General features: G+C 39.1%; 1 protein-coding gene across 1 annotated transcript in view; it reads left to right on the plus strand.

Annotated features, from left to right (window-relative positions):
* fbn2b (fibrillin 2b) overlaps nucleotides 1-17107 on the plus strand; it is a 69005-nt gene that overhangs the window by 37856 nt on the left and 14042 nt on the right. The window contains exons 11-46 of the mRNA XM_027159657.2: nucleotides 4-180; nucleotides 275-421; nucleotides 934-1053; nucleotides 1186-1311; nucleotides 1444-1566; nucleotides 2558-2833; nucleotides 3069-3122; nucleotides 3613-3738; nucleotides 4131-4256; nucleotides 5154-5270; nucleotides 6224-6361; nucleotides 7013-7063; nucleotides 7212-7337; nucleotides 7480-7707; nucleotides 7967-8092; nucleotides 8252-8380; nucleotides 8527-8652; nucleotides 8925-9050; nucleotides 9265-9387; nucleotides 9522-9647; nucleotides 9729-9854; nucleotides 9964-10086; nucleotides 10220-10342; nucleotides 11185-11310; nucleotides 11395-11517; nucleotides 12365-12487; nucleotides 13018-13179; nucleotides 13449-13517; nucleotides 13779-13904; nucleotides 14911-15036; nucleotides 15122-15271; nucleotides 15849-15920; nucleotides 16013-16138; nucleotides 16292-16417; nucleotides 16587-16712; nucleotides 16916-17032. Coding sequence (XP_027015458.2) covers nucleotides 4-180; nucleotides 275-421; nucleotides 934-1053; nucleotides 1186-1311; nucleotides 1444-1566; nucleotides 2558-2833; nucleotides 3069-3122; nucleotides 3613-3738; nucleotides 4131-4256; nucleotides 5154-5270; nucleotides 6224-6361; nucleotides 7013-7063; nucleotides 7212-7337; nucleotides 7480-7707; nucleotides 7967-8092; nucleotides 8252-8380; nucleotides 8527-8652; nucleotides 8925-9050; nucleotides 9265-9387; nucleotides 9522-9647; nucleotides 9729-9854; nucleotides 9964-10086; nucleotides 10220-10342; nucleotides 11185-11310; nucleotides 11395-11517; nucleotides 12365-12487; nucleotides 13018-13179; nucleotides 13449-13517; nucleotides 13779-13904; nucleotides 14911-15036; nucleotides 15122-15271; nucleotides 15849-15920; nucleotides 16013-16138; nucleotides 16292-16417; nucleotides 16587-16712; nucleotides 16916-17032 — 4635 coding nt within the window. The remainder of the gene's footprint in view (nucleotides 1-3; nucleotides 181-274; nucleotides 422-933; nucleotides 1054-1185; nucleotides 1312-1443; nucleotides 1567-2557; nucleotides 2834-3068; nucleotides 3123-3612; nucleotides 3739-4130; nucleotides 4257-5153; nucleotides 5271-6223; nucleotides 6362-7012; nucleotides 7064-7211; nucleotides 7338-7479; nucleotides 7708-7966; nucleotides 8093-8251; nucleotides 8381-8526; nucleotides 8653-8924; nucleotides 9051-9264; nucleotides 9388-9521; nucleotides 9648-9728; nucleotides 9855-9963; nucleotides 10087-10219; nucleotides 10343-11184; nucleotides 11311-11394; nucleotides 11518-12364; nucleotides 12488-13017; nucleotides 13180-13448; nucleotides 13518-13778; nucleotides 13905-14910; nucleotides 15037-15121; nucleotides 15272-15848; nucleotides 15921-16012; nucleotides 16139-16291; nucleotides 16418-16586; nucleotides 16713-16915; nucleotides 17033-17107) is intronic.

Raw genomic sequence — 17107 nt, forward strand, 5'->3', positions numbered from 1 at the left:
TAGATGAATATCGGAGGCTGTGCATCGAAGGAATTCCCTTTACCACCGGCAGAGAGACTATTAACGTGTTTAATGGTCACAAGCTTCCTGGACAGAATGGGCACGGGTACAACAATGGCAATGGAAATGGCAACGGGAATGGAGGGGACTGGCCCAAGACCGACACACGTCTTAATATAGGTAGTTTTGCATTGTGTTTGATGGGTAGTGTTTTTTATCATTAAAAGCAGTGATCACTTAGATTGATCACTCTGTACTGTTGTTTGGTTTCCAGTCCTGCCTCATAATATCAGCACAACTATCGATGTATGCAAGCATTTCCCCAATCTGTGTCTGAACGGCCGCTGCATTCCCACCCCCAACAGCTACCGCTGCGAGTGTAACATGGGCTACAGTCAGGAGGGGCCTGGCCAGTGCACAGGTAACACATGCGTAACAAGATAAACACAGCAACTATGTCACATACTGTATTCATTACTGCCTGAAAGTTTGGAAACAATGATGTCACTGATACACGTAATACAATGATCTGACTTTGATTCTGGCATTGTGCAGTTTCAATAAATTTGTAAGAAGCAAGTAATGAATGAAGTTTTTCTAGGAAACTGTGTAGCATCAAGATGAAGTTATATAAGAAATAAAACCCTTAGAGACATGCTGTTACTGGAAAATAATCATTGACAGGGTGATGTAATACAGCCAGATGTGAAACAAAGTCTCTCCTCTCCTCTCTGTTACTCTCCTCTCTTCTCTCCTCATCTCCTCTCCTCTCCTCTTTTCTCCTCTATTCTCCTCTCTTCTCCTCTCTTCTCCACTCCTCTCCGCTCCTCTCCTCTCCGCTCCGCTCCTCTCCTCTCCGCTCCGCTCCGCTCCTCTGCTGCCATCTGTAGGCCTTTTAGGTTATGAGATTTTATTCTCCTCTTTCTCTTGTAGATATGGACGAGTGTAGCAGTAACCCCTGTGTGAATGGAGACTGCATTAACACCCCAGGATCATACCACTGCAAGTGCCATGAGGGGTATCAGGGCACCCCCACCAAGCAGGCTTGCATCGGTATGAGTTATAAAATGCTTTTATATGTAACTGTGAAGAACTCTCCAACACTGCATATACACAAGCCAATGATCCAGATACACATGAATGCAATAAAATCTTAACATCCTCTCCTAATGTCTATTGGTGTAGATATTGATGAGTGCATCGTAAATGGAATCATGTGCCGCAACGGCCGCTGTGTAAACACAGAAGGAAGCTTCCAGTGCATCTGCAATGCTGGCTTTGAGATCAGCCCCGATGGGAAGAACTGTATAGGTGAGGATGCAAACTCCACACACCCTTAAGTTATCCTTATTCATGGACTTGCACTAGGCTTTACTGTTAATTGAATGTCTTTTTGTTATTTGATCTGTTGTCATTGTTAGCTATAATTATTTTCTAATGCAGATCATGATGAATGTGCGACCACCAACATGTGTCTCAATGGCATGTGCATCAATGAGGACGGCAGCTTCAAATGCATCTGCAAACCCGGCTTCACCCTGGCTCCAAACGGACGCTACTGTGTCGGTGAGCAGAAGCGGCTTGGGGAATCGCTTATTATTAAATAATATAAAGATATTACTGATGTCTTTCAAAGCGATTCATTTTGTTTGAAACTTAGATTGATCAAATTTGACGGAAATTAGAATCAATCACAGGAACTTGTTTAGAAATCCTTATGTAACATAACTGATCTGCAGAGGTGGGAGTAAGTCACGCATGTGCAAGTCACAAGTAAGTCTCAAGTCATGAATGTCAAGTCAAAGTCAAGTCGAGTCTTTTTTTAATATTTGTCAAGCAATCTCAAGTCTCAAATTTGCGACTTAAGTCTGACTCAAGTCATATGACTCGAGTCCCCCAGCTCTGCTGATCTGATCCAGGAGCATCTCTCAACTAAAGCCAAATAAGCTGACCGATCAGTAAATTCAAAATTAATAAGCTATATAAGAAGCCTAATTTTGTTAATGGAAATCATATATAATATATAATTATATAATAAAATGGATGAATTGCACAACTGTTACAATTCTGTATTAAAAACTATATTAAATTCGTTCACCAGAATTGTACAGTGCATTTACGGTTAAATCAGTTAATTCAAATAATACAGATATTTAAATACATTGAAAATGAATGGAAACAAATATTTTATTGATTATGTGATCATTTCTTGTTATATATACATATGTTGTGGTATATAGTAAACCCTATTGTTTCTTTCATACTTGTTTAGCTGGTCTTGCTATGATTAAGCTTCTTTTCCATCTTTTTTCCCAGTAGTGGAATAGCATGAATATTTTATTGGCAAATTGGCTTTACATACTATTCTGGGATTTCTTGAGCAGACTCCATATGTCTGACAGAAGCATGATGGGAGAAAGTAGAATGATCTATTGAATTTAATTTTAATATAGCACACAATTCTTCCTAACTGACACCCTTGCAGCAGGTGCCATTTGGTGAACAAATCTCAAAACGAGCCTGTCTCATGAACTCCTGCTTCCTTTTAATCTCACAGACATCGATGAATGCCAGACGCCTGGTATCTGCATGAACGGCCGCTGTCTAAACTCAGAGGGTTCGTTCCGCTGCGAGTGCCCGCCCGGGCTGGCCATCGATTTGGATGGCCGTGTTTGTGTGGACACACACATGCGCACCACCTGCTACGGCGCCATCAAGATGGGCACATGTTCGCGGCCGTTCCCTGGTGCTGTGACCAAGTCGGAGTGTTGCTGTGCCAGTCCTGAGCATGGATTTGGCCAGCCATGCCAACCTTGCCCTGCTCGCAACTCGGGTAAATCTTTTTGCTTCAAAATATAAAATTCTCAGATCTGCATAATGTAATGAATTCAGAGGTGGACCTAATTAAAAATGCTCACTTATCTATAAGTGAAATGTATTAGAAGACAAATTTGTTTACGACGATATTAAAAAAGCTTATACAGTGCTTATTGTATACATAACGACATAGTGTTGAGCCTATGTGTGTGATTGATTTATAAAGTTCACTAAGCCTCTGTTCTCCCCAGCTGAGTTCCAGGCTCTGTGCAGCAGTGGCATTGGCATGACGATAGATGGAAGAGGTGCGTTTATACATACACACTGACACATGATGCACCCACAAACCATGGACGATTTCCAAAATAAAATTTTTTAACAAAATTTTTTTTTTAAATTTGTATCCAATTGTTGAACCAAAAGCTAATAATGGAATCTTTATGAACATGAAAAGATGCCAAGTTTAGTACAATTCAGAATGAACAGAGTCGACTCCATTTATCTATTCTCTGCTTAAGTGTGTACTCTAGAATTTTTGATGGTATCCAAAAAAGAATAAAGGCGGGATCAAAATATGAAGAAGTAAATTCTTTACTGTTGCATTATTGTCCATCTTTAATTTTCCAAGAATTTCTGATAAATATCCAGGTTGTTCATTTACCTACAAAGAAAAAGAACATGATCATTACTTGCCTAATTATTTTTGGTCAATGAAAAAACATGAATGCAATGTCAACAAACCATACACTTTCTGGGTTTTTTATTTATTTATTTCACACATCTCTTGCTTCTAAGATATCAATGAGTGCGGTTTGAACCCGGACATCTGCAAGAACGGGGTGTGTGAGAACCTGCGTGGGAGCTACCGCTGCATCTGCGACTTCGGCTGGGAGTCCGACTCCAGTGGCAAGAATTGCGTGGGTGAGTGATACGCCTGTCTGGCTATTGGAGCTGTGGGAACGCTGTATTGAAATTAATTACATTTCAGTCATTTTAGTAGAAACACAGACATTCCAGAGACTCCTTTTTTCATCAGTAAAAAAATTACAATAATATTTTCATTATATCATTATATATACACAATCTAACAGTTTTTCAAGCTTTATCCTTACAGCTACATGCTACACATACACTCACACACAAACACACATTCAGACATGTAGTTTTACAGTCAGCCCTGTCCAGTTAAGCACACTACTTCTGAATTGTAATCATTTCTTTTGTAAAGAAATGTCAACACTCTTAAGAGTAAAACTGATTGGGGTTTTTTTGTGCTTGGTGATATTCATTGGTGGATTTTTGTAATGTTCCAGACGTGGACGAGTGTCTGGTAAACCGGCTGCTGTGTGATAACGGCCAGTGTAGGAACACACCTGGTAGCTATGCCTGCTCCTGCCCGAAAGGTTTCATCTTCAAAGCTGACTCAGAGACGTGTGAAGGTGACTTTTACTTCTCAACTTTACTGTTTGTTGTCCCAGTCTGTGTACTGTCCCAGACAGTGTAGATCTGTAACCTCTTAAAGGCTTAAAAACATCAGTGATGACACTTTAAGACAGTTTTTGTTTCCGTTTTGTTTCTTTTTCCGTCATTTAATTATTGTCAGTATAGCTTGCTTGTTACTTGACTTTTTCTACTAGTGTCAAGAGCATCAGAGAGCATATTTTTGTGATTATGCTTTGTAGCTTGTAATGCAAGAACAGTCTGAGTAAAGGAGGAAATGACAACAGGATTGTAGTTTATTGGAGTTGGACATAATAAAATGCAGACTTGACTGTTATAGAGCTAGCAGGATGTGACAGATGTCTTCCTGACTCCACAGAATGCTTCTGGTACAGTTGTGGTTTGGGTGAACGACACTCAAAACATTTCAATATTATTAGCATATAAGTGCACTGCAAAAAAATAGAAAGATATTTTAGCAAGAAAAATATGTATATGCAAATTCAACTGAATTCTTAAATAAATAAATAAATAAATAAATAAAAATTAAACTTAGACGAGATTGGTATTTCTGTTTATAGATATTTTACTCAATCTATTTCATTTATTCTTTTTGCAGATGAATGTGTTTATTTTCAACATTTATTTCTAGAAGCAACCAAATAGAATGAGACGATTTCTATTCGAAGCTTAAAATTAATAAATAGGGGTAATGGTGTCCTTTTATATTTTAATGTTCTGGCAGTGAGAAATTTTAGATCACTTTTGCTTTACTCCAGGTCTGTTCACTTGCTGTATTTGTCTTGAGTTGTACATGCAAGATACACAATTGTTCCATGTCTGTTTCAGACATGGACTGTTCTGCCTCAGTGTTTGATCGTCTCTCTGTGTTTCAGACATTAATGAGTGTGAGTCTAGCCCCTGCATCAACGGAATCTGCCGAAACGTCGCCGGCTCCTTCACATGCGAGTGTTCTCACGGCAGTAGACTCGACTCCAACACCATCTGCGTGGGTAAGAACATCTGTGTGTTTCTGAAATATTATGCTTATGCTAGATGATTTTTTTTTCTCAACCAAAAGCAAATCATTTGCAATCAGTTATTTCCAATTTTTTCAAGGCCCGAATAAGTATCACTTAAAGAAATTGATCAGTAAACAAAATGTCCTTGCCAAGTACATATCAAACCCCAATCCTTTACCATTCCTACATAAAGAGAAAGAAAATAAAGGGGGAAAATGGATGTACAATCTTATAAATCTTATAAACAGCCTTCAGACACATTTTTTTTAGGTATTGTGTGAGTCTGAATCAAAGAGACAGAGTAGACATGTCATCAGTTTTAAAAGGATAACAAATTTTTAGAAACGCACCACATAACCATCTTTACTGATCAGACTGCAGTAGTAAGTGATATTGCATACAGTATATACTTCCTGAATTATGTATAAACTATTGATCATAAATCATGTCAAATTACATTGAAAGTCAAAGATTTATAATGAATAAAACATGTGTATTTGCTGTTTTATTGGAAAATTGGCTTTATATTCATAGCGTGCAGTTATTGGCTGTTATAGGCAAATAAGCCAAGACAGGATGATGGCGCTACCATAAGTGAACTGAATAAGTGTTTTATTTCTCTTATACTATAGCAATATATTAATGAATAGCACAGATTTTTTTAAACCAGTTTCTTGTGGAACATCTACTTACAAAGTGCCTATGCAGGAGACACATTCTACACATAATAAATCAACATCTTACAGTAAATCTCATCATATCAACAGTCATGGTATTTATTGTTATTAGTTATTATTATTAGGTTATGCAAATACAAGTCACCGAGAAGGAAAGATTATTAATTTGGTAGTGCTACAATATTCAATAATACCAGCAGCATTATGAAGTCACATATACACAAACTTCATTTTTTAAAACTCTTACTTTATTCTCTTTTTATACAGAGAGTATGAAGGGTACTTGCTGGCTACATGCTCAAGATGGTCACTGTGAGGTGAACATCAACGGCGCTACGCTCAAATCGGAGTGCTGCTCTACTCTGGGCGCCGCATGGGGAAGTCCGTGTGAATTATGTGAAGCGAGTGAGTAAACGTACACGCACACACACACACACACACACACACACACACACACACACACACACACACACACACACACACACACACACACACACACACACACACACACACTGATATACACAAAGCTGCAGAGAGAAACGTATAACATAACTGTATCTTGAAAAATCTTGAAAGCTTCTATATGATACTTCAATAGAACATCTAAATTATGTAGAAGTAATACACATCTAAAATATATACAACATACTTATCCGCATTCCATCCCATCTCAACGTGCATCTCATTGCACATTGTACAGATTCGTTTTTATCCTTACTTTTTTGTATTTATCCTCATTTCTAAGATCCATAGATCTATGTTTATCATTTATTTTCTCTCTATATTTATCCTTTTATTGCATCTTTTCTTTTCACTAAAAGGAACAGTCGTAAAACACATCTCACTACGTCACACCGTGTATGTTTATGTAGGTGATAAATAAAATTTGATTTGAATTTGAATTTAAATGTTGCTCAGTAGAGCTTTTCTCTTTTAAATGACAATAATATCTGTCATCTCTATATAATTTACATTTTCAATTCATTTGCATTAACATGTAACCGTTATTAACACGTTAATTAACAGTTGTAATAACAGTTGTTTCCTCTTCTACAGACCCTCACTGCCCACGTGGTCTCACTCGGAAGAAGGGACTTGTGTGCGAAGGTATGATATCTTGAATTTGTTTATTTTTCTGTACATACATATACAGTCTTTACCAGGAAATTTCTTAAACACAAACAAGCTCCCAGTTTCACATACACAAGAAAGTTTCTATCCGATGATAAAGACCCTGTCTCTGTTTTTCTGTCAGACATTAATGAGTGCGAGGTCTTTCCGGGTGTTTGCACTAATGGACGATGCATGAATACACACGGCTCATTCCGTTGCGAATGTGCTGAGGGACTCACGCTGGACGAGGGGGGTCGCACCTGCGTCGGTGAGAATACCAGTTTATATTTTAGTCATTTTTACTAGCTGTGTCTGTAGGCCAAAATAATATACAGCAATCGGTTTCAGCAAATATACAGTCATATAAAAGTGTATGTACTGTACATATCAGCTGTGTGCTGTTTGATCAGATATCCGCAGTGAGCAGTGTTACCTGAAGTGGGATGAGGATGAGTGTGGTGAGCCGATACCAGGCCGTTATCGATTGGACATGTGCTGTTGCTCGGTGGGTGAAGCGTGGGGGGCAGACTGTGAGGCTTGCCCTAAACCTGGCACCCCAGAGTACAAGAGTATCTGCCCTCGAGGCCAAGGCTTCGCCAACAGAGGAGACATCATCACGGGAAGACCCTTCTACAAAGGTGCAACTCTAAATGAAGTGTTGTTTTTGTATATAGACGGTTGGACTGTCTGTTGTCATGACGCTCTCATCATGTCAGCTCCCAGATTCTAATAATGTTCATTTTAACGATATTAGTAAGACACTAAAATAAATGACATTAAATATCTCTCTATTTGAACTTATTATTTGCAAATAAATATTTATAATTTTTTTTATGAACAAGCATAAACAAATTGTAGATGTACTGCAGTGTAACTCCACTTTCTCTCTCCTGGTAGATGTGAACGAATGTAAAGTGTTTAAGAGCCTCTGTACATATGGAACATGCCGGAACACCATTGGCAGTTTCAAGTGTCGTTGTAACAATGGTTTTGCGCCAACTATGGAGCAGAGGAATTGCACAGGTGGGCACACACACACATCCAGTTTTTCTTATGGAGAGCTGTCAAATATCTCCAATATGAAAATACACGCACACACAATCTCTGGCAAGAATTTCAAAATAGATGTTTTTTTCTGTATTTTCTGTGTCTTTTTGTGATATTTCTGTCATTCTTTCTTAGATATTGATGAGTGTGCTATCTCTCCGGACCTATGTGGTCAGGGTACGTGTGTGAATACGCCAGGCAGTTTCGAGTGTGAGTGCTTCGATGGCTATGAGAGTGGCTTTATGATGATGAAGAACTGCATGGGTGAGACACACACGCACACACAGACACACACATATGCTTATTACCCTGTACACACAAATTTGTCTGTGTATATTGTCTAACTTCCATACTCATCTCTCTCTCTCTCTCTCTCTCTCTCTCTCTCTCTCTCTCTCTATCTCTATCAGACATTGATGAATGTGAGCGGGATCCCCTGTTATGTCGTGGAGGTACATGTCTGAACACTGAGGGCAGCTATGAGTGTGAATGCCCCCAAGGTCACCAGCTCAGCCCTGAGGGCTCCGCCTGTGAAGGTAGAAACAGCCGATATGTCACCACACAATGTTCATTTTTTAATAAGGAATATTGATGCTGGTTATGTGTTTAAATAAAACACATGTGCAGTTAGGGGAAAATAATCAACTGGGTAGTGTGATCACCCAAAAGTTGATTATATTCCACATCCTGAAGTGTTTTATTCAGAACATAAAAGAATGACAAGTCATGCTTTTTATCCATTTATATGTATTTAATGTTTGTGCAATGGCGCTCTAAAACAATAGTCTCTCCTCTTTTAACAATCCAGATGTGAATGAGTGTGAGCTAAGTGACAACCTCTGCAGGAACGGCAAGTGTGTGAATATGGTGGGCTCCTACCAGTGCTCATGTGACACAGGCTATCAGGTGACTCCTGACCGGCAGGGCTGTGTGGGTGAGTGACTAGCATTCACACTTTTACATCACACACACACGCACACACACATGCACACACACACACATGCACACACACACACATGCACACACACACATGCACACACATACAAACATGCACACAAACAAGACTTGGAATATATTCAAAAGCATTTAAACCTTATTCAAATGTTTTTCACAGTGAGTATGTCGTTGATGTTTGTGTGTTTTGGTAGATATCGATGAGTGCACAATCATGAATGGAGGCTGTGATACACACTGTACAAACTCAGAGGGCAGCTACGAGTGCAGCTGCAGTGAGGGATATGCCCTGATGCCTGACCTTAGGACCTGTGCTGGTAATCATTCACATACACACACATAAACAAACATATACAGACCTCCATGTTCTCTGAATGCTTGACTTGTGCTGGTAATACACACACACACACACACACACATGCATATAATCCTGTCTGTTTTTTCTGATCAGACATCGATGAGTGTGAGGACACTCCGGATATCTGTGATGGCGGTCAGTGCACCAACATCCCTGGAGAGTATCGCTGCCTCTGCTACGATGGCTTTATGGCTTCCATGGACATGCGCTCCTGCGTGGGTGAGGAAACGGTACATATACACACATCATGCTCAGTTTGGTCCTTTATTGTCTAACACTTTTGCCTGTTTGATTCTCAAGATGTCAATGAGTGTGACCTGAACCCCAACATCTGTCTGCATGGTGATTGTGAGAACACCAAGGGCTCTTTCATCTGTCACTGTCAGCTGGGATACTTTGTGAAGAAAGGCTCTACCGGCTGTACAGGTGTGTGTGTGTGTGTGTGTGTGTGTGTGTGTGTGAGAGAGATCTATTTTAATCCACTTAAATTATTTGGTTGCTTTTTACTCCACAATAATTGTTTGCATTAATCTAGATGTCAACGAGTGTGAGATCGGCGCTCATAACTGTGACATGCACGCTGCCTGCGTTAACGTTCCTGGGAGCTTTAAATGTCGCTGCAGAGACGGCTGGGAAGGAGATGGAATTAAATGTTCAGGTGAAGGACTGCAGCTGAATCGACCTTCCACACAATCATCAGTCAAAAAAGTTCTATTACATTTTACACGCAGCTCTGAGCTCCTTTACTTCTCAAGTTTCTCTGTGAGTTCTAACTCTGTGATTGTGTGTAGATTTGGACGAGTGCACCACAGAGGACCACCACTGCAACCCCAATGCTGACTGTGTCAACACTCCCGGCACATACCGCTGCGCCTGCAAGGAAGGATTCAATGGAGATGGTTTCTCCTGCTCTGGTACAGGAAACATCACACTTCACTTACTGTTTCTAATCGTTTCCATTCATCATTACAATCATTATGTACTAATGGAAAATGGTTAATGGAAACTAATGGACTGAAATTAGGAGTCTGAAATTGTTGAGTGGACCAAAGGCAGCGTTTCAGTGAGATCCAGTGGCAAACTTGACCATGCGACCTCACCGCCATTTCACTTCTGCTGCTTATCACAACATACTGATATTAAATGCACAATATAATTATTGTAAACAACTGTAGCTATCTAACATAACCATGTTTCCCACATTTAGTTTAACATTACATCCTGATGATACATGTAGCTTTAGTAAGTATTTATAAAGATAAGTATTTGACCATTAACACTTAAATCCAGTAGCTAGTGTAAGTTTGTTAGCTAGCATTTAGTAAGAAGGAATAAAACAATCGGGGTGTGTGCAGTTATAGCAAAATAATCTGAAGCAAGCTGAGTTACTGTTGGCAAACCAGAGTTGATCATTTTCCAAAAACAGAACATTCGGAAGTGTTTTATTACTCTTATACCACAGCAGTTTGTCAAGAATGGCTGCAAATACTGTTTAAGTTCCTGTTATCAGTCACATTATAACAGTTATAAGCAGTCATTCGATCATTAAACTTTTTTGTCTCTTTTGAAGTTAATGACCCAAAAACATACCATATGTTATTTGCAAACTTCTTTCTCCTGATGAATTTTCTGTGAGAGAAAACTTACAAATGAAGGAGACAGTGGAGACTCCTTCCACCTCAAGCATGTTATTAGTTCTAATGTAACTGAACTGAGAAATGAATAAATGATCACGAAATTTGGTTTCCTCTCTCAGACACAGATGAGTGTGCAGATAACGTGAACCTGTGTGAAAACGGCCAGTGTCTGAACACCCCTGGAGGCTACCGCTGCGAGTGTGAGATGGGCTTCACTCCTACTGAGGACAGCAGAACATGCCAGGGTACACACCCACACACACACAAACACACACAAACACATATTTATACACATGTACACACACTTACTATTTTCTGTATAAACACAGACATAGACGAATGCAACTTCCAGAACATCTGTGTGTTCGGCACATGCCAGAATCTGCCCGGGATGTTCCGCTGTGTGTGTGACGATGGATACGAACTGGACCGCAGTGGAGGCAACTGCACAGGTGAGAGGAAGTACTGCAGGTTAACATAATAATGTAAAGTAGCACCTCACACTGGTGTAGTCCACTGTATTGTACATACAGGCTACAAAACATGCTTTGTTTTGAACAAAAGTTGCAGCACCAACCAGAAACTACAGTAAATGAAAGGACACGTCATGCAATTAGTTGTTTTTAAGTTCTAAGTTCTTTAACTAAGACCAGTTTCAGTTTGCTTTTTGTTTCGGATGCAGATTCAGTATTTTCTGTTTACCAAGAACTATTATGTTGACCAACTCAGCATTTTCAAAAACCTTCAGAACGTTTTATATCAAGACAGAGACACTACCAGAACAAGTTACAGTGACAAAATAATTACTCAAAAAAGTGCTTTGTTTTGTCAGGCTGTTTCTTAACCATCTCATGTTTTAATAACAAAATTCTTAAATGTTTTAAATACTTTTCTTTTAACCCATTACGTATTATCGCCTCAGTAAAAAGCTCCATATTGGTATTCAGTAGGATTAAAATATCTTCATTTACTTATGTTGGATTTGTTCAGATTTTTTTTTTTTGCACGCGAAACACACACACACACACACACACACACACACACACACACACACACACACACACACACACACACACACACACACACACAAGTCTGAACATATGACCCATCATTGTACAGTAGGCGGTGAAAAGCTCAAGTGAAATAGATGTTCCACACCAGACAGTTCACCCCTCTCTCTCTCTCTCTCTCTCTCTCTCTCTCTCTCTCTCTCTCTCTCTCTCTCTCTCTCTCTCTCTCTCTCTCTCTCTCTCTCTCTCTCTCTCTCTCTCTCTCTCTCTCTCTCTCTCTCTTTGTTAGATGTGAACGAGTGTGCAGACCCAGTGAACTGCATTAATGGCCTATGTGTGAACATGCCAGGAAGCTACTTGTGTAACTGCCCTCAAGACTTTGAGCTCAACCCCACAGGGGTAGGCTGCGTGGGTAAGTGTGTCAGTCTCATGTCTCACTACATCAGCAAGACATAACTCAGTCATGTTATCATATCATTGCATCAGTTTACACTGTTTTCAATATTATAATAAATCTATTTTTAAAAAAATAAAAAAAAATTTGCCATTTGCTGTCACAAGAAATAAAGTCATCTGTCAATTTCCAAATCTGCTAATGAAAATAGTGTATGGTAAGTTCACAAACTTCAGGATAAATAATTGGTTAAAGTGTCCTCTAAAAGTATTGCCTCTACTTAATAGTCAAAGAGACACCATGGTAGACTTTATAATTTTCAATTCCATTTAGACTGTAGAAATGCAACATCAACCAACTGTATCAGCCAAAAATATGGGCATTTACACACTTATCTGCCCTGAGATTTTCATTCAAAACACTCTCAGTTTCTCTGAGAATGAGATTAGTTATATAAAGGCATGGGAAGGATATGCAGTATACTATTTGTTCTACCTGAGTTAAATATGTGTTCATGTCTCTCTGCCACTTTGTCTTTCTATCTGTAGACACACGGGTAGGTAACTGTTTCCTGGACACGCTGGATCGGGGTGATGGAGGCATTTCATGCAGTGCTGAGATTGGAGTGGGTGTGTCTCGAGCCTCCTGTTGCTGCTCTCTGGGTGGAGCTTGGGGGAATCCGTGTGAACTCTGTCCTCTGATCAACTCCAGTACGTCCTTTCTGCTGCTCATGAAGACAACTCACCACTAACAGCTGTCGTAAAGTTATAATAATAATAATAATAATAAGCATATAATACACAAAGTCATTCAGATTTGTATATATAATAAATATAAGGTAGTATTAATGTTATTATTATTATTGTTGTTGTTGTTTTTGTTGTTATTATTATATGAAAGGCTAGTTTAAACATAGTCTGTGTGTGTGTTTGTGTTGTGTTATTTGTAGAGAATTTTAACAAATTTTCTCTCTATGTAGCCGAATACAAAACTTTGTGTCCTGGAGGAGAAGGCTTTAGACCCAACCCTATCACAGTCATCCTGGAGGGTAAGTAAGTGTGTGTGTGTGTGTGTGTGTGTGTGTGTGTGTGTGTGTGTGTGTGTGTGTGTGTGTGTGTGTGTGTGTGTGTGTGTGTGTGTGTGTGCGTGCGTGCGTGCGTGCGTGCGTGCTCTGAGTGTCCTTGCTGTATTAGTTTGTGTGTATATCTGCAGTATCCTTGCTGTGCCTGTGACACTTGACTACTAATTGCTTTACTGTTTCCACTCTGATGCTCACATTAATAGTACCTCTTTCTCTCCTTCTGAACAGACATAGATGAATGCCAGGAACTGCCCGGCTTGTGTCAAGGGGGCAACTGTGTCAACACATTTGGCAGTTTCCAGTGTGAATGTCCTGCTGGATACTTCCTCAATGAAGAGACACGCATCTGTGAAGGTGACAGTGCTGAAAGCCATTCCCCTTACTTGTACTTTTACATTTATGAGTAAAGAAGAGATCATCCCAAATATTAATATTCCTCATACTTCCATTCACATTAATCTACTTAGAAAGTGACTTAGTATTGATCACTGCAACTTTGCGGTCAAAATCTATTTAGGAATGGTATTCTTTTAATACATTATTTGAATGTATTAAAATAAAAATAATAAATGAATGAACAATCTATGGGAGTTCCCTATGTATCTAGTAACTCTCTTTTCTTACAAACTAAGTGATATCATTATACTTTGGGGGTTTTTTTGTATAAAGTGGAAGCTTTATTCTGGCTTTGGGTATCCTATCAGTTCCAAATGTGGAATGATTTAAGGTTGTGTTGGTGATTTCATCAGTGATTTGTTCTGATTTCCTGAAGCTAAACATTAGACATGTGTATATATATTTTACACTGGTTAATTTATTGTTTATTAAGGAAAAATTGCTCATAAAACTTTTTAGCTTGAAATTTTGAACTAAAATTTTGATAGATAATAAGAAAAATTAAGTATAAGTATAATATATATATATTTTACATAATCTATTAGTATTATGTATTATAGATAATACTTTAATCGTAATGATCATTTGAAAAAAAAACACTCTCCTGAACCTGTCAGCACAGCTGTCAAACATTGTGGTCAAGAAACTGAAAACTGTAGTGTGTGTACAAACTGGGTATTTTCTTTCTTTATTCTCTTTAACAGCTGTCAAAAACAAGTGGAAATGTCTGCTTGTAAAATAGATATATCAGTGCATACACAACTGAAACAATCAGCCTGTTGGGTTTGTAAAAAAAAAAAACAGGATGTATTTTAGGCTGTATTTTTTTTATTAGAGGAGATAATATGAACCATCACTGCAGATCCAGAGGAAAATAAAATGTTCCCTTGCAAAAGATGACATTACCCACCTACCCAATAAGTTAAAATAAAAATCTTTTCTCATTTAAATTCTGCTCTTCCAGACATTGATGAGTGCTCAACCCACATCGGCATCTGCGGCCCAGGAACGTGCTACAACACACTGGGCAACTACACCTGCGTCTGCCCTCCTGAGTACATGCAGGTCAACGGTGGCAACAACTGCATGGGTAAAGCATTTATTTCACCAGAAAAACAGGAATCTACCACATACATAAAGTCATTTCACCACTGATGTTTTCTATTCTTTTACAGACATGAGGAAAAGCGTGTGTTATCACAACTTTAATGACACATGTGAAAACGAGCTGTCATTTAACATGACGAAGAAGATGTGCTGCTGTGCTTACAATGTGGGAAAAGCCTGGAACAAGCCGTGTGAACCCTGTCCAACTCCAGCTACCTGTGAGTGTCCAGAAGAGATAGCTGTCTAGTCACTAGTTTGTTGGCTCATGCATCATGCGTGACTTTTTTTTGATGACAAAAGTCATCAAATGCAACTGTTTCGCAAAGTTAATAATATCCCAGCATTAAACACCCGGAAGTGTTACTTAATACAGCGATTATGAACTGACTCATAGGTCTTTAAGAAGCCGTTGTAGTAAGTTATTATAAGGCATTTTCAATAACGAATTTTAATTGAAAAATCTGGAGAAATAAATGGGTGCCTAAAGTATGATATTGTGCTATTAAAGTAATTTAGACATTTATTGATATACGGATTCTAGTTTAATTTGCTTGTTTGTGGAATGGTTCATGGTCTGGGAAACAGAATTATAGGAACACGGATTCACGCAATGCCGCCTTCATACTTGGCTCGAAACCTCAGAGCATTTTATGAATGGGACAGTGTACAAATGCTCAACACAACAGCTGCCAGACCTAGGGAGCCATTTTGGAAGGCAACATTAAGTACTCTGATTGTCACTAATTGCCGCTGCAGTCTTTTATCCACTAATGTTTGTGTTGCTGCTTTGTGTAGCTGAGTATGAGCTCCTGTGTGGAAACCCAGCTCCAGGCTTTATCATCGATATCCACACTGGAAAACCCATTGGTAAGACATATAGTAAAGTTTATAATTTATAGAGCCATGCTTGCCATTACATTACGTATAAATTGACATGTAAAATGTGTTTCGTGATCCAGACATTGACGAGTGCAGGGAGATTCCTGGAATCTGTGCACATGGAGCATGCATCAATCAGATCGGCAGCTTCCGTTGCGAGTGCCCTATGGGTTTCAGCTACAATAACATCCTGCTGGTTTGTGAAGGTACATACACACATTCGCACAAGCATGCATACACACAGCCCTCCCAATCCATTCTGTATGGAGACACACCATGTTCTAACAGAAGACAGTTATATCCCTCATGACTAATTGTAGCACTTGCTGTTTCTCCTTATTTCTCTATTTGTTTCTAAGATATTGATGAGTGTAACAGCGGGGACAACCTGTGTCAGCGTAATGCCAACTGCAACAACATCCCTGGTAGTTTCCGTTGCGAGTGCTCTCCCGGTTTCAAACTATCCCCCAGTGGAGCGTGTTTGGGTGAGTCTTCTTTTTACAAAAGCCACACAGGGGGCATCATTTTATATAATTATGAGGGCGGTAATTTAGCAATACAATTACAAGCTGGTCCATCAGTTACATTTTTCAAATGTTTGTTAACTGTTTGCTATGTGTTTATGAAAGTTTATGCCATTCCTCTTTATTGCAGACCGTAATGAATGTCTGGAAATCCCCAATGTGTGCAGCCATGGTGAATGCATTGACACACAGGGCAGCTACCGCTGTCTGTGCCATAATGGCTTTAAAGCCACAGCTGACCTCACGATGTGCATGGGTGAGTGTGTTCCCACCTCTTCAAAAAAAAAAAGAACTTGACTTTATGACTTTGTGACTTTGGATTAGACTAATGCTCTTCAGTCTTGCTTTGCCAAATGCTCATGACCCAGATCAATAATAAGATAATGAGATAATGACCTGAATGCATGTGTTAATCTCTCTTTGACCTTCTCTTTTCCTCTTATTCACTCTCTCTATCAGACATTGATGAGTGTGAGAGACAGCCGTGTGGAAACGGGACGTGCAAGAACACAGTGGGCTCCTATAACTGCCTTTGCTTCCCAGGCTTTGAGCTCACACACAATAATGACTGCATGGGTGAGTAACCTATTAGTTTATATAGTTTAGTTTATATATACATTTTTGCTCAGTACATCCTTTTACTAATAACCT

This window comes from Tachysurus fulvidraco, chromosome 2 (genome assembly GCF_022655615.1).
Source record: "Tachysurus fulvidraco isolate hzauxx_2018 chromosome 2, HZAU_PFXX_2.0, whole genome shotgun sequence".
Classification (NCBI taxonomy): domain Eukaryota; kingdom Metazoa; phylum Chordata; class Actinopteri; order Siluriformes; family Bagridae; genus Tachysurus; species Tachysurus fulvidraco.